Source organism: Poecile atricapillus, chromosome 2 (assembly GCF_030490865.1).
Source record: "Poecile atricapillus isolate bPoeAtr1 chromosome 2, bPoeAtr1.hap1, whole genome shotgun sequence".
NCBI classification, from domain to species: domain Eukaryota; kingdom Metazoa; phylum Chordata; class Aves; order Passeriformes; family Paridae; genus Poecile; species Poecile atricapillus.
The window spans coordinates 141,997,310-142,019,221 of record NC_081250.1 but is presented as its reverse complement, the minus strand read 5'-3'; the positions used below and the strand labels follow the sequence as shown (position 1 = coordinate 142,019,221).

At 38.4% G+C, this 21,912-nt stretch overlaps 1 protein-coding gene across 4 annotated transcripts in view; it reads left to right on the top strand.

Moving 5' to 3' along the window:
• The window catches only part of ATAD2 (ATPase family AAA domain containing 2), a 30,317-nt gene extending 9,199 nt beyond the window's left edge, over positions 1-21,118 (top strand). The window contains exons 9-28 of one of the 4 annotated variants that reach the window (XM_058831220.1): positions 827-919; positions 1,853-1,934; positions 2,160-2,275; positions 2,983-3,157; positions 3,794-3,882; positions 4,213-4,372; positions 5,754-5,844; positions 6,270-6,584; positions 7,540-7,645; positions 8,950-9,133; positions 10,648-10,833; positions 12,115-12,250; positions 12,403-12,599; positions 13,823-13,982; positions 14,355-14,477; positions 14,566-14,706; positions 15,835-16,173; positions 16,849-16,973; positions 18,656-18,784; positions 20,218-21,118. In XM_058831220.1, the coding sequence (XP_058687203.1) occupies positions 827-919; positions 1,853-1,934; positions 2,160-2,275; positions 2,983-3,157; positions 3,794-3,882; positions 4,213-4,372; positions 5,754-5,844; positions 6,270-6,584; positions 7,540-7,645; positions 8,950-9,133; positions 10,648-10,833; positions 12,115-12,250; positions 12,403-12,599; positions 13,823-13,982; positions 14,355-14,477; positions 14,566-14,706; positions 15,835-16,173; positions 16,849-16,973; positions 18,656-18,784; positions 20,218-20,256 (2,986 nt within the window). In that variant the 3' untranslated portion in view covers positions 20,257-21,118. Of the gene's footprint in view, positions 1-826; positions 920-1,825; positions 1,935-2,159; positions 2,276-2,982; positions 3,158-3,793; positions 3,883-4,212; positions 4,373-5,753; positions 5,845-6,269; positions 6,585-7,539; positions 7,646-8,949; positions 9,134-10,647; positions 10,834-12,114; positions 12,251-12,402; positions 12,600-13,822; positions 13,983-14,354; positions 14,478-14,565; positions 14,707-15,834; positions 16,174-16,848; positions 16,974-18,655; positions 18,785-20,217 lie in introns of all 4 variants that reach the window. The other 3 variants (XM_058831219.1, XM_058831221.1, XM_058831222.1) reach the window with 3 other exon arrangements.
• The last annotated feature ends 794 nt before the right edge of the window (positions 21,119-21,912 follow it).

Sequence of the window (21,912 nt, the reverse complement as noted above, 5' to 3'; positions counted from 1 at the left end):
CAGTATGGTTATTGCTGTGGTTGTCTGAGGATATAAAGAAAGTAAATATTGGAGGAAGCCCATCCTTTTTACTGGCCATTAGATTTTATTAGAAAATGCAGGTTTTGTGGTGATGATGAGGGTTATGGCTGAGATTGTATAACTGAATTAATTTGTTCTGGAATTGAAGCTAAAATCTCCCTCTGAAAATCTGACTGTTTTATCTTGAAGGATGCACATTAATTACTTAAATCTAAAAGAGTTAAAGAGAGTATGGAAGTTTAATTTTTTTTAATCACTCAGGTACTGAATCTGGTTTTTCTTTGGAATCAGTTCAAGTTTGCATATGAAACTATACTTAAAGCAAGAAAAATGCTAAATTAAATTCTAAATTACAAATTGCAATAGTAATGACTAATAGGTTTAGCATCCTGCCTTAAATGCCTTTCCTTGATAGATAGTAGTGCTTTATTTAGCATCCTTGAAAGCAGGCAGTTATGGAAGAAGGGAATTTTGAAACCAAATTTTGAAGATAAAGAGTTGGTGTTTCACAGAGTGGATACATAATGCTAAGTGAAACTTGGTTTGTGTATGAGAGCGTGTGGACTAAAAGAGTAACTTGGTCAAGAAATTCCTTTGCACACTGGTTAAACATTTTATCTTCCTATTAACAATCAAATTTTGCTGTCATGAGGGAGATCACATAACATAGTTTGAAATCAGATTCATAAAGAGTACAATAATCTGGAAATATACTAGATATCAAAATAAACTGAGATAGTGTTCACTTAAATTTTGATATTACTTAGTGTTTAACTTTTTTAATTGTTTGTTTGAATGTTTGCAGACAGAGACACACAGTCCCCAGCAGTGATTCCTCTTCCTCATCTGATGATGAAGAGGATTTTGAAAGGCAGAGGAAGAACAGAAATTTAAGAAGGTTAATGCAACTGGAGAACAGGGGAGGAAGTAGACTACTTGAGAGGATTTTACATCTTCATTGCGTTCAGTTTTTAAATTCTGGTGGCTATATCTGTTACAACTGTAACTGGACTCTCCACAGCTGGATTTTTAGAATTGATTTTAATAAGCAATTTGATTTTTAGGGGGAACGGGGGTAGCAACACTTTGATGAAATTTCTTAATGTAAGATTCTGCTGCTCCTGTGCTTTACAGTAGCTGATTCAGAGAGAAAGCCACTATAACAGAGGATGTTATAAATAGAGAAAATGACAGAGATTTGGTTTCTTAACAAATGCTCTAGAAAACCTATTTTAGTAGCAGTCTAACAAATACATTTTCAGCCTGATGTCTCAGATGTCTTTCTGGAGTCTACTTTCAGGAGTAGTCTACTGGCACACAGGTTCCAGGGTCTTTGGGAAGGACTGGCAGTGGTAGGCAGCCTTTATAATGTTAAAACCAACTGAAATAAGTATCATCTTGGGCTGTAACTTTTTGAATATAGAAGTTAAAGGTATTTGAATAGTATCAGTGTGTTTGGAGGTCAGGAGGGGCAGTTTTCTTCCTCACACGAATCATTGTCAGTCCATGGCTTGCACATAAGGGAATAACTTGTTCTAAGCCTGTATTCCTACATATGCATTATTGACTGGTATGGATATTTATAAGTGCTAAGAGTTGTTAAAATAATTAACTCAGTTTAATATCTGGAGTGACCATTTTCTTTTCCTTACTCATGGACATTAAACACAAAACAGCTGGAACCAATATTTAACAATTCAGGAAGCTTACACTCATAAGATATTTTGCATTCACTTGCTATTATTAGAAAAAGTCCACATTGCAAGTTAGAAAGCATCTTTCTTTTTCACCTTACTTAAATCAGATCTCTTCCTGTCAACTTTCGGAAAAGTGACTTAAAGGGAGTTCACAAAGATCGTGTGAAAATCGGAGCGAGTCTGGCTGATGTTGATCCAGTGCAAATAGATTGTTCAGTAAGTATTTTTACTGCAATGTGTCAATGAGACATTTTCAGTATAATTACTGAAAGCTTCCATACAGTAATGTGCTGTCTAAACTGCCTTGGCTTACAGTTTTGTTTCAAGCAGTTTGAAAATTGGCATGAATGTTTCCTTTGTGCTGACATCTAATCTCTGATGGAACTTTATCGAGGTTGCAGCTTTCACATCTAAAATGTGTTCTGTTGTCTTCATCTTTAGGTACGATTTGATGGCATTGGTGGTCTTGCTGACCACATTTCAGCTTTAAAAGAGATGGTTGTTTTTCCATTGCTTTATCCAGAAGTTTTTGAGAGGTTCAAAATTCAGCCTCCAAGGTAAGGGGTGCCATTTAAAACTGTAAATTCTAATTCACCTGTTTTCAGGAAAATATTCAATGGAGGTATTATGTTTCCACACTTTAGAATTTTAAGTGTCGATACTTTTGGATTTTTTTACCAGTAGAAAAAATTAATTTTTTTAAAAAATTGATAGAATCCAGCATACATGTAGGCTCAAAGATTTGTAGGGTTGTGAGACTGTTTTAAGTGTCTTACCTTCAAAAACGAGGAAGTGGAGTGGTTTTGAGTTCTACATGCAAGTGGATTTGATCAGTCTGTAAGTGGTAGTCAACTGCAGTTTTTGTGGAAGTCCAATTGTCCGTCCCACCAACTTTTTTTCCAAGAGTTCCGGTATCAGCTTTACAATTAATTGGACTTGTAACTAGAATCTTGCAGTGCTGATTGTGCTCGGGCTAAAAGATGCATCTGTCCACTTTTTACACAGCTGAATGGGTTCTGTGTTAGGAAATTATTAGAGATTTAATTGTTACATATATATATATATTCTGGGCCATCAACACTGAGTCATGGTATATTGAAACAGGACTTCAGATTCTTTGGTTTCAGTAACTTTAAAAGTATAACAAACAATGAAGAGAGCTTTGTTTAGGAGAGAATAGTGTGCTTCAGGGATAAGGGCGGTAACAGGTACTTTTCTATGATATTTTTCTTATGTGAATTTTTTTTTTTTTTTTAAATTGCAGAGGCTGTCTATTCTATGGCCCACCAGGGACTGGAAAGACATTGGTTGCTCGTGCACTTGCTAATGAATGTAGCCAAGGTGACAGGAGAGTAGCCTTTTTTATGAGAAAAGGTGCTGACTGTCTGAGTAAATGGGTCGGGGAATCGGAACGACAACTTCGTTTGTTATTTGATCAGGTACGGTTGAAATGTGCGTTATGTTCCGTCTGAGTTGTAACTAACTTTCTGTGGTGAAGAACAGTTCTTTTTCTTTTTTGTCAACTCCTTCCATTGAAGTGGGAAGATTGCCAGTGTTTCCTTTTTCAGTAACATTTTTAGAGGCTTGGAATCTTGAGATGCATTAGGAAAAATTAGTAAAGCAGTCAAGAGGACCTTGCAAAGCAGCACACACCCTCAACTCCTTGCCTCAGGAAAGAAAAATCCAAACAGCTGCAAAAAAGGTTTCAAGAAGTGGTGACTTTTGATCAGATAGAAACAAATGCAGGCTGAAAGCATGGCTATTTTGAAATTGGTAACAAAGATTGTTTCCAGAACCTGTAATTTAATTAAGTCCTGGTGCTGTTCTTGGTGGATGCCAAATAGCTGTAAAAACCAGTGGTGTGATTTGTTTCCTGTCGCCCTTCTCAGTGGGTTGACATATGCTCCTGCCTTCTATTACTCACAACACTACTTTAGATCAATGAGTAGAAATCCCTGATGCTGGTCTGAAAAATCTACTTCCAATGACATTGCAACCACCACTGTGTTGTTTGTGCGTTTCTCCTACAAATAGTGCTGTTTTCCTGATGTCAGTGTTCTGTGTTTTCACTGTAGGCCTACCAGATGCGACCTTCAATTATTTTCTTTGATGAGATTGATGGTCTTGCTCCTGTACGGTCCAGTAAACAAGACCAAGTTCATAGGTAGGGCATGTTTTGTATCAACATAGAAGGTGCTTGATCTCACTGAAAAGAAGACCACAACCTATTTAACTTGATGTGACACATTAATTTATCCTGAAAACTAGTAATTCAGTATTACTTCAGATAATATTTTAATTGTAATTAAAAACTATTCACTTGATACCAGCACAAGGTCTGTGTTACCTTATCTATTTTGTTATGTCTTGAAATGATTTATCTTTTTCTAGTCAGCATTTTACCAATAAAAGCTTGTCCTGTTTGAGTGAGCATTGGCGATTATGTGGAACTGAAGAAAATTAAGTGTTGAGTAAAAACTGTATTCTTTCTTAGCTCTGTTGTATCAACACTTCTGGCACTTATGGATGGCTTAGACAGCAGAGGAGAGGTTGTGGTAATTGGAGCCACCAACAGGCTGGATTCTATAGATCCTGCTTTACGAAGACCAGGACGCTTTGATCGAGAGTTTCTCTTCAACTTGCCGAACAAAGAGGTCAGAACTTCAACTCAACCTCAGTGCTTAATGTGACAGAGTCCATCTTTGTAACAAACCCGTGCAACTCAGCAGGATCATGGAGCAGTGAAAGTCTCCTCACTATCGTACTTCTTTGGACAAAAGAGGGCTCTCTGGAAAGACTGTGCTGTACTGTGGAGGGCAGACCTGGCACTGAATATATATCATTAAGATGATTGTAATAGGTAGTTAGTCCTCTAATTATTAGTTTTGGTCTCTGCAATCAGCAAAGAAAATGGGATGCTGCTACTCACAAAAATGTTTAAAAATGACTTTATGAATTAGTTAAGCAGTACTGCTGTGGCATTGTGAAATTGAAAGAAATGGTGTGCAGACAAGAATTCTTTTTTGGTAACAAAAACTTTGATTCAGGCTGGTGCTGGAACCAATTAATTATGTTAGGAGCTAATGTTCTTACTGGTACTCAGTAACAGGGACTTGGACAAAAATGTGAAGTCACTGCACACAGGTGCAGGGCTAGGGAAGCTTCTAGTTCAATGACAATAGGCAATGAAAAAAATATTGTGGGTGAGATAGCGACCAAAACTGAAAATGCAGTTTGTGTTTTCCTTCTGGCCATCAGTGATAGTTCTTTTTCTTAGCACTTTCTGGAATGTGCTGAATTGAATGCTGGTAAGAGTGCACTAAATAGTGCATTTAATATAAACATTTTTCTCTGGTGTTTATTTGCTCTCAGGAACAGGAGAGGAGGTGCCATGAAGTAGATCTAATACACACTTCCCTCAGTGCAGAAGAATTTTAGAAATTTGCCATACCTAGTCTGTGTACCACTAAATACTTCAGTGAAAGTCCTGCTAAGATCAGAGATGGGGATAGGCAAAATTTGACATTTTCTGAATGAGTGACAGTAATTTGAGTCATAATTATTGTTCTACTTGGTAGCGAGAGTAGCAACTGGGAATGGTGTGCTAGGACTGTTTTCCTTGCATGAGCTGTCAGAAGAGCAAATTTGATGAACTAATGAGACTGCCATCATGAAATTTTGCTGAAATTGATAGAATTTTCTGTAAAAAAATCTCTTTGCAGTTAAGTCTGGGGTTTTTTACTACGGTGTTTTCTTCTGGATCTCACACTTGTGAAAACTCACTTTTTTATGGAAAATGTAAATGCCTTTTACTTCATTGCATCCCCCGGCAAGAGTTTAATGTAACAAATTTAGAACTAGGAAATTTCCTTGAAAAAACTTGAAAAAACAGAACACATTAACTGACCCTTAAAATTCAGAGTTTAGCAGATAAAATAAGTATTTGTATTAGTGTGAGGGTTTTGGGGGTTTTGTATTGTGGTTGTTTTAAGAGAAAATTTAGGGCAAACTAAAATGCAAGTGTTTCGTTTTCAGGCAAGAAAAGAGATTTTCAAAATTCACACACGAGACTGGACCCTGAAGCCATTGGACAAGTTTCTTGAAGAGCTGGCTGAGAAATGTGTTGGTGAGTTTGAAAACACTGTCGGTTACTGCACAACTTGAGTCGTGGGGAATTGGAGCTTGTTCCAGGCAGTACTTGAACTCTTGTGCCTTGCTGTAGAGTGAGGCAGTGACACATCTGGCATGTCTTGAGAGCAAACCAAGACAGATGCAGCTTTCAGTTTTCTTTTTTTCTCAGAATGCGTGAATGGGTTTAGGTCATCTTTCCCAGGAGTAAAGTTTTGACTAGGGGGCTGTTTCTTTAATGCAAGGTATTAGGCTGTGAGACACAGTAGTGTATTGCAGTGCAGTAATTCCTTGAATTATCTCTTACCCAGTTAATTTTTGGCTGCATGCAAAGTCTTTCATTTTTCCACTTTAGAAGTCTTGCCCTTGACTTCGATGTTGCCTGAGCCTGACATAACATTTGATTCTTGCTTTGTTTATTAGGATACTGTGGTGCTGATATTAAAGCCTTATGTGCTGAAGCTGCACTCTGCGCTTTGCGCCGCCGCTATCCTCAGATATATGAAAGGAGTGAGAAGCTGCAGTTAGACATCGCTTCAATTAAAATAACAGCAAAGGATTTTGTCATGGCCATGCAGAAGACAGTTCCAGCTTCACAGAGGGCTGTTGCTTCACCTGGGCGAGCACTATCACCTATTTTAAAACCACTGTTAGAAAACACATTGGAAAGAATTTTACAAGCCTTACAGAGAGTATTTCCCCACGCAGAGCTTGCACTGAAGAAGGACCAACAGCAAGGTATAAAAGCAACATCCACTTGTTTAAAATTCTGCCAAAGCAAAAGCTTCTGATACGTAAAGTAATACACATAAACCTCTCAGCCACAATGAGAATTCAGTTTTATAACCTGGATGTGCAGAGTGCTGGATGGGAGCTGTGAGTGACTTGCAATATGCAGTGTTTCAGTAGTTGTAATTTAGGGCTGGGCATCATAGTATAGGTGAGCTCATGCTCCTGACTGCATAGGCCTTGATCAGGTTTAGTTTCTCAGTTGGTGAGAACAAATCAATATTGATACACTCTCTTGATTAGTGGAGGTCTGTGAATAGTTAGTTACTATGCTAATCTCTGGAGAGTGTTCTCCCAGTATCACTACCAGTATAGCCGGGATTGTTTGCATTCAGGAAAGAGACAGAGACCCACCAACACAATGAAAGCATTGGGGCTGGGAGATGGGTAATTGTGCTCCCTCTCTGTTGTCCACCTCCCATTATCTCCTTCTTTCATGATCTTTGAGGAGCCTTATTTAGAAGTTGTGTGGGTCTTTATGCTCTGACTGCCTGGTCTGGACCAATGGAAGTCGGTGATAATTACATTCACTTAATTTTGTCACATCTGGTGGGAAAACCTGTTCCAAAAAGCAGTGGCCTCATTGGGTTTTTCAGGTATCTAAGAAGTACAGAAGTTGTTCCTAATCAAATTTATTCCAAGGTCAAAAAAAACCTCACAAGTTCTTGTCAACAGAGAAACCTGATGCGAATTGTGGGATATAGGACAGCTTTGTAGAAACTGTGCAGTCTCTTTATATCTGTGGTAAAACAAACCATTCAGTAAATAGCATTCAGTGTGTGCCCTCAAATGAAATACAAGGGAATGGTTTCCTGCACTGATTTCAAAGGTGTATTAATGCAAGAGCGAGATTTCAGCTGTTCAGGGAAGTCAACAAAGCTCTCATCTTTAAATCCTATTTTAGGAAATGATGTGATTGACAGTGAAGAGGAATCACCATCAATCTTTGAAGAGAATTCAACTGATGAAATGCCTGATCATGAAAAGGCTGAATTCCTCACTTTAAACAGGTCTTGTTTGTCCCCTTTATGTTTACATTTTTAAGATGGCCGAGTCTGTAAACTGTTATGCTGTGAGGGGTGCTGGATGCAGGAGTGATGGGTGTGTGGGGGTTGGTCAATATTTGCAATAAGTGTGAAGATCCAGCAGGTGCTAATGTTCTAACCGAATACCCTGCCCTGGCCCATCAAACTGACTAGCCCAGCCCTATTTGCCTAAGTCAAAATGGTCCACAGATTATTAGAACATGTTGATTTAATTGATTTCATTGATTTTTTTGATTTAATCTAAAGGTTCAAGACCCAAAAAATGTGCTGTCTACCCTTTTAGTTTAAAAAAACCCTGAGGATTTTTGTAGCCATCTTTTGTCTGTCTGCCTTCCAAGACTGTTAAATCAGAAATGAAATGGCTTGTTAAAACACTGTGAGAAAAACAATGTCTGCTTTTTGTACCTTTAACCTACAGAGTTTGTTAATCTTTTAATGTTTTATTGTGGAAGTTGTGTAAATCAACAGTTGAAGCAGTAGATTGTTGTCACCATTGGATCAGTTATTCTTTTCCCTTTCTATTGCTGTGCTGTCCAGAAAATGTGACCTGCTGAGCTTGGTCTCTATGATCTTTGACTTAAGCAAGGAAAGGTACAACAGGCTTGAGACTGAAAAACCCAAAGCTCTTCACAAGTGTGTTTCATGTTCATAAAACAAGATTATTAGAAAATTAATAGAAATTCAAAGAGGAAACCACAGAAGTAATTCAACCAATCAAATTGTGTGTTTCTTCAGATACAGCTAATGTTTCAGTGCCCAGGTTAATTTTGTTCCTAGCAATGTTGGTTTGCTTCTTCCTTACCACCACCTCCAGGCACTACAGACAAATTTTAGCTAAACTTGGTAGGTATAGAGATCTCAGTTACTTAAAGTCAAGACCTATTGAAAATGGCTGTGTACATGGAGTGAAGAGACTGATTGATTTGTGCTTAGAAAAGAGAGTTGTTGTTCTGCCCCATATCAGGTCACTGACCAGCTGTGTGTGTGTGTATATTTGGCTGGACAGCTTCACTGAAGGATTTAAGAGCTCTTACTTAACCCAGCTAAAGGAATGACAGACATGCTGGGGACTGGCAGGATTTCTTAGTGGAGGTATGGTACCAGTTTTTGAACAAATAGGCTTTGATAGTCTTCCTGATCACAGACCAGCTTAATATTTCATGGAACATGGAGTGTATTTACAAAAAAAATCATATAGGAAAAATCTTCAACATCTGTGTGCCTATTAATCACTTGTTTTTAAACTTGTTTTCTTCTTACTGTTGTAGAAATCCTCGTTGCCAGCCAACATCTTTCAGGCCACGGTTCTTATTAGTTGAAGATCCAGGGTGTGGGCAGGCTTTTCATCTGGCACCTGCAGTAATCCATGCCCTGGAGAAGTTTCCAGTTTATACACTAGACCTGCCTGCTTTGTTTGTTAGCATCACATCCCCAGAAGAAACATGTGCGCAGGTATCTTTTTTCTCATTAATCTGATAGGACTCACAAACTGAATATAAACTCTATATAAACTTGTGAAATAAGCAAAATTCATTGTTAATTGAGGAGGCCTGGTTGGAATATGCTGTTTACTTCTGTCTGGAAATCCACTTTTTTTTTTAAATGGAATGATATTGTATAAGGATGTTATACATAGTCATGTTTTCCATTTGAAAGGAAGCAGCGAGGGTGTTGCTAGCAGCTCAGGAAGATGGGTGGTGCTGCTAATAAAGCACTCGCTTTTTATTTTGCATTCTAAAGCAAAAAATCTTGCTGGTCTGTGTTGGTTCCAGGAAGTTTTCATTGCTTCTTAGGCTTCTGTGCTGTCAGTAGATGGCTCTGCATCAGCCTGATGGAATCATGCACTTTCTGAAGCCCTATTTTTTAATATATTTGTGGACAGTCAAGGTTTGGGGTGAAAGGGTTTCTTTTTTTACGTATACAGCTTGCAGCACTGCAGTACATGCAGTAAAGGAATTAAAATTCATATAACACATAGATTGTTACACTGGTGTGCTTTCCATCACTAGGAAAATTAAATATAACCACATTAGTGCTGGTTTCCTTCTTTTTTAGTTTTAGGCGGAGAATACATGTTGTTGTTTGGCAGCACTGTATTAAAATATTTTGACCTTTAGTAAGAGCATTGGAGAGCTGTAGGGGTCAGGACACGCACATTCCATGGCTCGTTTGTCACATAGGAGGAGCAATTTTACTTTTCTTATGTCATGGTTGCATCTGTGGACATGTAACTATCCTGTGTAGTGACTGCCTGGATATACCATGTGTGCTTCCCACCTTTTGACAAGAACTCTCTGAATATTGTTAATCTGAGAGGGCGCATGGAGAAATTTGTCACTTCCCTCTGGCAGTAGATGCATTTTGTTTCCTGTGATTGAGGTGCCATCTGTAAGCAGTGGCTTGTGCTCTTCCAAAGCATATCATCTGGTCTGATGGATCCTTTGGTAGTAAGAAGTTGTGATTTAGTTCTTCAGGCAGACAAATAAATGGTCACTTCTTATAAAATGTGCTTGAAATTATGCATTGTAAGCAGGCTTTTCACATAGGTCTTTGTTGAATCTATGCTCTAGAGAGTGTATGTTGGGTATGTGCCTGTTCTGAACTGCAATTGGTATAGTTGCAGTCATGTGGCAGTTTCTCCAGGTTAATACATCTTGCTGAAGGGCTAGTCTTGTTTTTTTCAGGCACACCACCAGATTGGCTGAGTGCTGAGGCTCTTCAGGAGTTCTCTTACACCTAAGTAGTTTTGAAATTGGGTTGAGATTCAAGTCTGTTTCTGTGTAGCCATATCTGTGTTTGAGTCAAAGTGAAAATTTTACCTTCTTGTTAAGGACTAGTTAATTTACTGTTTTTCCTTGACGTTTTAGCTTCATGTACTCTTATTTCGTAAGATAGTTTGATAGGTAGTTATTTAGTATCCTGTTCTACAGGGTGTAGTTTTCTTATCTGAGCTCTCATTTTGACAGTTGATGCGAGAAGCTCAAAGAACAGCACCCAGTATCATTTATGTCCCACAAATCCCTTTGTGGTGGGAGACTGTTGGACCTACAGTGAAAGCTGTTTTTACGACACTACTGCAGAACATTCCAACATTTGCTCCAGTTCTGCTCCTTGCAACAACTGATGTGAAGCATGGAGATCTTCCTGAAGAGGTATTTATCAATACTTTTTTTTTACTCTTGCTTTTTTGCTTGCTAGTTTATAACTCTTTGAAGCATGGGAGTGCTGTGCCACTCTAAAGTGAATTCATACTGTTACTATTTAGGCACCCTACCCTGTCTCTTAAAAGTCTCTCAGAATTTGCTTAGACAAAACAGTGCTGAAAGCATTTGTCTAAACTGTTTTCTGAGTAAAAAGATTGACTTCAACCCTACTCTTTCACCCTTCTCACTGATGCTTATTAGACAGATGTACAAATTTGCTTCAGGCAATCATTTTGGTGACAGCAAGATGGTGAGGTGTGTGCTTAGTGAAGAATATACAGTACTTGAGACAGGAAAAAGATTGTTCTACTGAAAAGTGAAAGATACTTTTACTGAAAAAGTACAGTGGTCACACTGTTACTGATGGAACATAATTTCAAATTTAAATAATTTCATTATTATTTCAGTTTCATTTTGCATCTGGTTGGTGAAAGCTTGGCATACTGGAAAGATAAAGTCCAACTTCTGTTTAAATAACTTGGAAATCAAATTTTAATTGTATTCCTTAACAAAGTTCATTAAGACTACCTGCTGAGCTTTCTAGACATTGGTGGTGGCACAACTATCCCCTCCCCCTCCCCCCCAGCTGGACTGGGATTTCAGAAACAACATCAAAGAGTATTAAAGGAAGGTGTTCAAAATGTGAATATGATGGTCTGATTATTTTGTCTTGGTTGCAAAAGTTTTTGTGCAGTTGATAAATGCTTTCTAAAATAAGGAATTAAATTACTTACGTGGCCTTTGGTAATAGAGATGGAATACCAGAGTACAACCTGGAAATATGTAACTTTAGACACTTCATTTAAATTAATTAAAAACAAAGTTTTAAAAGCCACCTGGCTTTTAAAAAGAAGCTGGCACTTCTATTTGAACTTTGCCCGTTCCCTCTATATCTACTATAAAGATTTGAGCTAAAGAACAGAAGGGCAGGTAAATACAAAATAACCCGCCTTGGAAGTGGTGACTGTCAGCTCTTTCTCAGTGATTTATCATAACTTTTTTTCATGGAGCCTAAACTCTAGACAGCACTATTCCTCAGAGCAGTGTTTTAATTTGCCATGCTATGAAAACTTAACGTTTTAAAACCAAGAAGATGACTTTACATACCTTATCTTACCCAGATGAGTATTCAGTTTAGTTTAAAAGGTGCTCACCTTTTTCGAATAGAATATAAAAATATAAAAAATGTGTGTGGCCTTATATCTGAAATCTTTTCTCCTCATGCTTTAGATAAAAGCTTTATTTAATAATGATCGTGAAGAAGTTTTCAAAATCCAGTGGCCTACCTGTGCTGAAAGAAAAAGTTTTTTTGAGGATTTAGTTATGAAGCAAGCTGCTAAACCTCCTGCATCAAAAAACATCTCAGGTAAGAATATCCAAAAGATAAAACTTTGCTATCAGTAAGTTAACAGCTAATACAATACGGTGTTTCCTTTGGGCATAATCATCTATCAGTTATTTTTCATGTGCTTGTATTTGAGTACCATCAACTGAATAAAATTTTCCAATTAATTTAAGCTCGGCAGCCATTGGAAGTTCTGCCTGTAGCACCACCACCTATGCCTCGACAGCTGACAGAGGAAGAAATAAAACAACTGGAGGAGCAGGAAGAGGATACATTGCGTGAGCTGAGGATTTACTTAAGGGATGTGACTCACAGACTTGTCATTGATAGACGTTTCAGGGCATTCACAAAGCCTGTTGACCCAGAGGAGGTAAATTAGTGTTGATCTGCAATACCATTATACCTGTGTGTATTCACAATTTTTCTGTGTGTGTGCTCCTCAGTGTTTGTGTGTTCTTTCTAGGAAGGTTTATCTTTTTCTTTAGAATCATAGTATTACAAATATCCAGGATACAGGAAGTGAATTTTTGTTTTGCTTTTACTTTTTCTGACTCTTTGGGTTACCCAAATGTCTGTTACTTGAATGTTTACTGAAGTCCCCGTGTTACTTCTAAAATCTCTTTAAAACTTGAGAGTATTTACATTAGAAGGGTCATCTAATAAGGATCATCTAGTCCAAGTGCCAATTATGTCAAATGCCAACAGTTTGCTTGTGAAAAGGCTTTGGTATGTAGGTGTATTATAGCACTAAAAAGAAGAGATTTCTCCTTTTCTCTGTAATTATAAACAATATTTCTAGGGCTGTTTTATAAAGCCTAAAGCTCTGTAGTTGTCTGTCAATAGTTTCTCCATGAACAGGAGTAGAAGCAGCAATTTGTCAGATTTTCAGATTCTATTCTCAGGGGCTTTCCTTGGTATAAGATCAACCATAAAGGCTGTGTGGTTTTTTTTTCCTCCCACATGCTTCTCATTTAATTCATTGAATAACTGTAGGCTGGAGCACATACCTCCAAGTCAGCTGGAGATTTGAGACAGCTTTGCATTTCCACAAGGTCCTGTTTCCCCAAATATCCACTGACTTATTTCCTTTCCTTGTAGATTCTGGATCTGAATAATCTAAACAAACATAGATGTCCTCATATGAACTAGTCATTAAGCTCCTTCTGTTGTCTGAATAAAAAAATTGGCACCTCTGGGTCAGCTATATAATTCTAGGTGCCTAGGATAGGTGCTTCAGAGGTGCAATTCCTGCAGCCTTTTTCTTGCTGCCAAAAACAAAGAATCTCAGTGACTTTACTGAGAAATGTTCTTTTGCTTTTATTTTCTGAAAGGAAATGAAACGCATCCCATTCTGAGTGCTGGTTCCCTTCTCTGTCCCACACATTCTTCTGACCTCCCTGTTTCTTTGTTGTCCCCTCTTCTAGTCTGTCTCTTCAAAGCCAGCTGAAATAGCCCTTCTATTTTCAAGAAACCAACTGGGTAATTTCTGCATCTTTGGATGTGTCATATTGGGATTTATTTGACTTCATAAAAATAATTATTTTTGGTGGCTGCTGTGTTAAATCTCTGAGCATATATATATTTCCTTTGCAGGTACCTGATTACAATGCTGTTATTAAAGAACCCATGGACCTCTCCACAGTTCTGTCCAAGATCGACATGCACCAGTACCCAACTGCAAGAGACTTTCTAAAAGACATTGATCTAATCTGTAGCAATGCTTTAGAGTACAACCCAGTTAAAGATCCTGGAGGTGAGGATGAGGTTTTATCACTAATTTGTAAAAATTTTAAATGTACAAGTTGATAAATGTTATTTGTGTACAGTAGATGTGGGATTAGGTAATTTAAAAGGTCCCCAGAGGGATCCCATTTCTGGGGATGGTCAGGTTATGAATGTTGCAGCATTAAATAAACTTACATGGGTATGAAATTGTGATAGACATGTTGGTTGGAAACAACTGCTTTTGCTTTAATAATTAACTTATCAGTTGGCATGCTGAAAAGATTGACTGAGACAACCTTTCAGAACCTACCTATGACAAGAGGAAAAATTTTGCAAGTAAATAAAATAAAGGGGTTCATTGGCTGGTAGAAAGTACTCCACTCTGACTGTAAAATTTCAGATCGTCTCCTTAGGCACAGAGCCTGTGCTTTGAGAGATACTGCCTATTCCATAGTGAGGGAGGAAATGGATGAAGATTTTGAACAACGCTGCCAAGAAATCAAAGAATCTCGTAAGCAAAGAGGTATGTTTTTTGACACTGAGGATTTAAAGACTCCTCCCAGTGTTTGTAACCAGCCAGACACCGTTCTTTGCTCTCTCTTTATTGCAAGGTTCAGACTGTGCTTCCTCTTACTTCTGTCTAATGCCAAGGGAGGACTCTGTTCTTGGGTGTAAGAAAACAGACCCAAAGTGTAATGAAAAACTGAGGATGCCAGCAGGACCTGTGGATTCCAGTACCCCCTGGTCTAAAGGCAAGTTGTGTTTTACTCAGACTTTCCTGGAGAAGGTGCTGAAGTCTCTGTTGTTGTGACACATAACATGTTCCCGCACTACCTGGTTCTTCATGCCAGAGGCATTAAATTTTTTTATATGCTGCAAAACATGAGAAATCCTGAAGTCATTCATTCAGTGTGGTTGTAAAGTCCAAATACAATGGCTGGTTGACATTGTAAAACACTGCCCTTGGTGGTCCAACTGATATATAATGGCTCATACATCCTCTTCAAGTCAAAGAAGTTGTACATGATGGTTTCTGAATGCCTACATAGTTTTTAGTTATATGCAACAGTGTTTTCCCCTTCCCTGCCCTCAAGCATTAAACTCTATTCCTGTGATTTCCAATTGAAGGGGAAAGGGTTAAAAAAAGGGGAGCAATAATCATCGAAATGTAAAGGAAAGATCAGTATTTCTTCAGTTTTACCATGAAAAGGACATGGGGAAAAAAGGGGCCTTGTGTCTCTTTCAGTTAAAACACATGACATGATGTGACATTTCCTGGTCTTGCTGGCATGTCTGGGAATTTTGCCACTGACTTGATCCATAGGCCTCGTGTGGTACTCCATGAGTACAAAGAGTGGGGGGGGTTTTCTGGAAGGCAAAATGACAAGTTTGTATTGAACAAGGTTAACTGAATCAGAAAGCTTATGAAGTGTAAATCTCTATGGAGGATTTTTTTCTCCAGCAAATATTCCCCAAAAAGTGCCTCTTCAGCTCTCCCCAGTGTATATATAACTTTTCTGAAGTTTACAGATTCTGAGGGCTCATCTCCCAATGCATTTCTGTTGTTCACATATATTAGATACTTACTAAGTCACCTAATAATCTTGCTTTGCAGTAAGACTTAGTGTCTCTAGTAAGACTTGTGTGTTCATAACCTCTTGAAGCTGATGGTTTTGTGAATTAAATTCTGTAGTGGGATTTTTAAAAATCTAGTAGCTAACTGACCCATTAAATTGCACCTTTTTCTCTAGACACATGTCTGGGGAAATGGACAGTGGTACTGAAGCTCATTTGGTACTTCTCCTTGTCAGACAAGTAAGATGAGCATGCTGCTTGTTTTGGTAATGTTTTGGATTACTTTTGCTTGTATCTCTTTGTAGAGAAGTCAAAAAGAAAACGCAAAAGGAACAGAGAGTGTTCAAGTATTGCAGCTAAAAAGAGGAGTGTTCAGTTCAATAAAGAGAATAAAATTCCTGAAGACCAAAATGAAGAGTCTAACACGGATTGCACTGAATTCTCACCCTCTCAAGATACTACCATTGAAGAACATGAAAATGTACTTCAGGAACGACAGAAAAATGGGACAGAAAATGAAAGAGAGAGAGTTCTCCCTGTGGGTAAATCTTCTGGAAAAAAGAGAGAAAATTCGGACTTAAGAGAGCAGAGTGAGATGCCAGATTGTCAAAAAGCAGGAACTTCTGAAGACAGAGGTTCAAATGGTAAGTGAAAGATCAAACAGGTCATTTACCTCTTTCTTTCTGAGGGAGGGTTACACTACCTACCAGGTTTTAGCCTTCTTGATTTCTGTTCTCAGTTGTCTCTCAAATTGTTGCACAGTGTTTCTTGAGTAATGGTGCTGCCCCTCGAGTTATGCCAGCCAGACTCGTTTATTTCTGCAGCTGCTGCATTTCTGATTCTGCAGTTTGTTTTTCAAATGGTACCTAACTGAAAAACAATCATTGGCTTTCTTTTATTGCATAAGGATCTTCCCAGCAATAAGAAATGTAAGTTTAAAAGCTGTACTTCAAGCAGTGTGCACCCAGAGTCATGTGTGGAATAGAAAAGTTATGTCCTAGTGTTGGCAGTGTGTTTTCTAACCTAAATTACTTTGGAGTTTTGCAGTGCAGTGCTGTAATGGCAACAGTTTGGTTTTTTTCCCTGGTTTTCCCCTGCCTTTTTGTCTAGTGTTATTTCTTTGTGTTCAAGTTTCTAGTTTTCATGGAGCAGAGATTTTTGCCAGAAAGGAGGTAAAAGTGTCAAGCATTTATCATTGAAAAATGGTAACAGTTGTCTCTGTTGTTGCAGAGATGTTCTGTTCTCCAACTACAGGGTACTTCACTCATACTGTGTTTCAGAGAGAGAAATCCTGATATAAGAAATTCCTGTCATTCCAGATTTGTGGGTACATTGTATGACTCATGCAAGATCTTCTCAGGTGGAAGAGAAACAGCTGGGATGTGTTGGGAAGGCAGTGAAAACTGGCACACACAGAGTGTGTGTGGATTACTGTGAGCTTGAAGTAAGTTCAAATTTTAATTTTGTTAATACCAAAGTAGGACATTTTCTTGCTACATACAGAGTTGTAAATTAAGTCAGTTGTTAACCAGTGCCAATTCAGACAAAATATGGGAGGGATATATAGCTGGTAAAATAATTCAACCTGTAATGGACTATGACTGTTGTTTCCACAGCTGGTGTAGAGTGCTGTTCTTGTTCCTGGTGAACTAAATTTTAGGAGACTAGATTATCTCCTATATTTAATGTAAAGGGGCTTGTTAGATTTTAAAATAGCCCACTGGCAAACCGGTAGTGCTGTGGCTTATTAGTGTCTTGGCAGTTTTTATGATGGACTGGTGGGTTGTTTTGATTTGCTGTTTGCATGTTTTCATTTATTAGGAATTGGAAGAGTGTCTTGATTTTTAGAGATGACTTTTAATTTGAAGTTAGCAGGTCGACTTAAAGGTCATCCTGGATAAAATAGCCTGCTCTTCTCAAATGCTTTGAAAATCCAGTGATAAAATTTTGCATTCCTATAGGTACCATATTACAAGGTTTTTCAAATCCCCTGTAAGAGAGAAGTTATCCTAGGATACAGTTGGAGAAAGGGTCAAAAATGTGCCTAGCTGCAGGAAGTCAAAGAAGTTCCTTTGCATGAATTGGAGAGGTTAGATAGACCTGGCCTTTTTCATGAGATGTTTCAGTGAGGAGAATTCAGGAAATTGTCAGGTTGAGGTCCTGGAGATGGGTCAAACCAGAAGGGGCTGCTGTTTACCTGACATAAGAAATGAAGTGAGCAGAGAGAAATTAACTTTTTACAATAGGCTTCCTAAGCAAGCAAATTTAATGAGGTTGTGTTCACAGAATGATAGAATATCCTGGGTTGGAAGGGACCTAGAAGGATAGAGTCCAACTCCTGGCCCTGCACAGGGCACCCCTAACAGTCTTAGTGTGTGCTTGAGAGCATTGTCTAAATGTTTCTCGAGCTCTGTCAAGCTTTGTGCTATAACCACTTTCCTGGGGAGCTTGTCCTACAGCCTGATGACCCTCGAGGTGAAGAACTTCTTCCTTACATCCAACCTGAACTCCCCCTGACACAGCTTCATGCTGTTCCCTCAGGTTCTGTCAGTGGTCACCAAAGAGCAGAGATGGGTCAGTGCCTGCCGCTCCACTTCCCCTTGCAGGGAAGCTGTTCATGTCTGCCTGTGTTAGGGAATCCGCATGGGTTTCTCTAGAGTCAAGGTGCCAACTGCATGTGCTCTGAAGGTACTACCCACTGGAGAGATGGTACCGTAGAGCCCTTACAGAGGTTTCAGCTGCAAGGACAGAGCTACAGTCATGAAATACATCTTTTAGAAAACTTAATTCCTTAACATGGGTGCCACTGGAAATTGGCTGCTTGTGTTAGAGAGCTTCTTTGGAATTCACTTGCAGACAATAAGCTGGGTGAACCTCCAAACTGGAGCTGCTTGGATTTGTTTGGGCTGGTTTTTTTCGTTTGGGGTTTTGGGTTTTTTCATTTATTTGCTTGATAATAGGCCTAGAACTCGATGAACGCATATGAGAGTGTGCAGTCACTTACGTGGCAGCAATTAGAAAGTTTCACATAGGAAGTTGGGCATACACCTTTACTATGTCCTGCCTTTTCTGTTTGCAGCTTATTTTGTGCTATTCTGAACTCTGGTTTCCATTTTTTTTCTTCAGCAAGTGTTGCATTCTATCGCCGTGGTAACTGAGAACGTCAGTATATTTCGCATGGAAAAACTATATGCTGTCCTTAGCCAGTGCATTTACCAACATCGGGAAGATGGTGACAAAAATGAATTACTGAAGGTAATTTTTTTTTGTCTTGTAGCATTTTGTCATTGTTACAGGTGTGTGTTATGCATATGTACCTGTGAACATCATGGTTATTTAGTATTACTCATTGCTGCTTAGTTGCCTGTGTTACAAGATTTGTTCATTACAGTCTGGAAGACATTTCTCCATATTGTAAAACTATTGTTGCATTTGGCTTAGCTGTTGGCAGTTTCAGCAGGAAAAGGCTTGAAGACGATGGGTCCCCCCCAGAGCCCTTTCCAAGCAGTTAACCTCAGTCTGTCACCACTCCTGCTCCAGAACCTTTTCAGTGCTGGGGGGGCTGTGAAAGGAGGGTGCTTTTCTCAGTCTGTCACTTCCTCGTTCTTCTCTTGCGGGCAGTCACACATGGTAACACTTGTATAGTAGTCATTCTGCTCCTGAAAAGAAACTAAGTATGAGGCATAACAAGAATAGGAGACTTCAGTCTTACCAGACTTCGTTTTCAGTTAGAATGGCTCAAGTATCTTTAATTTCATATATGGGGAGCTTCCTGCCTTTGAAGGTTTAATGCTAAGAGTCAAATTCTTTAATCTCTTCCTCTAAGAGAGGATTTCCAAGTTGTCAGAACTTGGCAGAAATATTCCACAAGAACCTATGGTCCCAGTCTGACATTCCCAGTGTTGAGTTGATTTAGATAGGTTGGATATTCAGACTTCAGCTTCAAAGTCCTTGAATCCTTTTGTCATCCAAGTGGTCAAGCATAAGAATAGATATAAAATAATTTTATGTGTCTCAGTCTTCCTTAAAAACTGAGGAAGCCTCTTCCCTTGGGTTCTAGTCATCTTGAGCTCTTTTTCCATATCTGATAAAGCATCAGATCAGATGCTCTTGCTCTGATTATGCAACAGTGAGGATTATTTGGATTAAGGAATGCCATTCCTGAAAAATACACCCTTCTCTCATCTGTCATAATGACATGATTTAGCATGTTTGTTGTCTTGGGGCTTGTGAGGTTTTGTGACAGAACTTTGCTTTCTTTGTTTTCTGCTTCTTTGAGCTTTAACCAAAGAATATTTCCCATTCAGAGGGATTGCATAAGTCAGTCCAGGAGTAAGTTCTACTGTATGAAGACACTTTAACAAGTATTCAGAGTGCAGAAAAGACCAGTTCAGCTTTTAGCTGTGGCTCTTTGGGAACTGTCTCCTCTCAAATTGTTGAAAGCACTATTGATCCATGGTCCCCTGATACAGATCCTTGCAGTCTTTCTAACCTACTCTCTATTTTGGGAGCATAACAATGTGTTGGAGGCAGTGAGTATAGAACAACAGTGATGGTGGTGGCACATGTATTGGCTAAATCATTACTAACAGTTGTGTGCACAGATCCTTGCTTCTTTTGATGAAATAGTAAACAGGGTTCTTAAGTTTGTATTAACACTGACCCCTAATGTCTTTATTTCTTCTTAGGCAATGAAGAAAGAAATTACAGCCTTCAGTTATTCATGATACTTGACTTCAGCATACTTGACACACTCTGTAATGTTTTCTTTTTATTGCATGCTGTTTTTCCTTTGCATTGTTCAATAAATACTAGGTCTACTTATATATTTATACAAATGTATCTTAAAATTTATTAAGAAAGCTCAAATAAAGTCATTTAATGGATTTTATTTGATATTTCCCTTCTAGATATGTATATATCAATGTGACATACTACTGTGATTGCCTTTGGAACTCAGCAGATCTAAATAGATAATCTCAGTACCTCTCTTTAAAAGAAAACCTATCTTGAAACAAAGCAAGATTTACTACTGTAACTTTTTAAGGTAAAGTTTAATCATGCTTGTAATAATTACAACCTTAATACTGGAGAAAAGCATTTTAATACAAATTGTTCGTTCATCAGATGGCTTGTAGTTGAATTCAGTTGTAAATACTTTTCTAGTTACCTGGGAAGAATTATATCTGTTTATTACATAAAAATGAATATATTGTTGGTGATAAATATATTGAAGTAAAAGTGAAGCAATACTGTTAAACCCACAGAGAAAATGTATCTGTTAATTTGATAGTTATTTAAAAAAAATGAGAATAAGACAAAGTTTAACTATATGAGAATAAAATTCTATATAAATTGTGATAAAATATGTAGCATGACCCTTTGCTCTTCTATTCTGTCACATCACATACACAGCTTCTGGTGATACTGAGCACCAAACTGTGCCATCCCTCTTGGTGTGTGTTTGGTTTCTTACCTCTGTCAGTAGTGTTCTCTTTTTGTGTCCTACTGTGTTTGTTCAAACATTGGTGTGCTATGCAGATTTTTCTTTTCTCTGTATTGTTTGGTGGATATGAATAAAAAAATTAATCTCTTTTTAGTGGTGGGTTGTCTGCTCTATTTTAATCGCAGAACAATTTTGATGATTGATAATCTTGCATTTAAGACACCAGCACAAATACTACGTTTTTAAAATAAGAACTGCCTGTGCTCAGCTTCTCCATTCACTGTATGGATTATACAGCAAAGACAAGCTCAGGAGAAATAAAAAATTAAATTGAAAATTTACGTTTTAATGTAATTTATGACATGGGAAATGTAGTAAGGACATGAGTTCATTTAACTTCATGTCCCCCTTGGCTGCCAGTGCAAATTTCAATGTGACTTGGAGCAGGTAAGTAGCTTGTTGAGTGCATCCCCTAAAACCACCCCTATTTGGAAAACTGACAGTGTGGAATTGAGGAACCAGAAATAGTCCTGGGATCAAAACTTCTGTTTTGAGCAAATGTCTTCCTGTCACTAGGCTCGACAGGATCCTCTACCGCTGTAGATTTTAAAAAAATCTTCATCATCTCTGAACAGTTAAGCATTCCCCGCAAGCCACATCTTTTTTTCTTTCTCGGGGACACCATCACATTTTACGGTCTGACCCAAAACAGCACACAGTGATAAGAAAAATGTAGTAAAGGGAGAGAGGTCTCTTTTCTCAAAGTTCTCTGACAAAAAAACCCCAACAATCCAAGGTGTGGGAAATGTCTCTTTGGTTCGAACGGCTACTTCTGTGTTCACTCGCTCTGGTTTGGGTTTCGGGACGCTGCGGCGGTGTCCTCCCTCAGGCCGCGAGTGGTACACAAACTCTGCCCGGGCTGGGAGCGACGCTATCC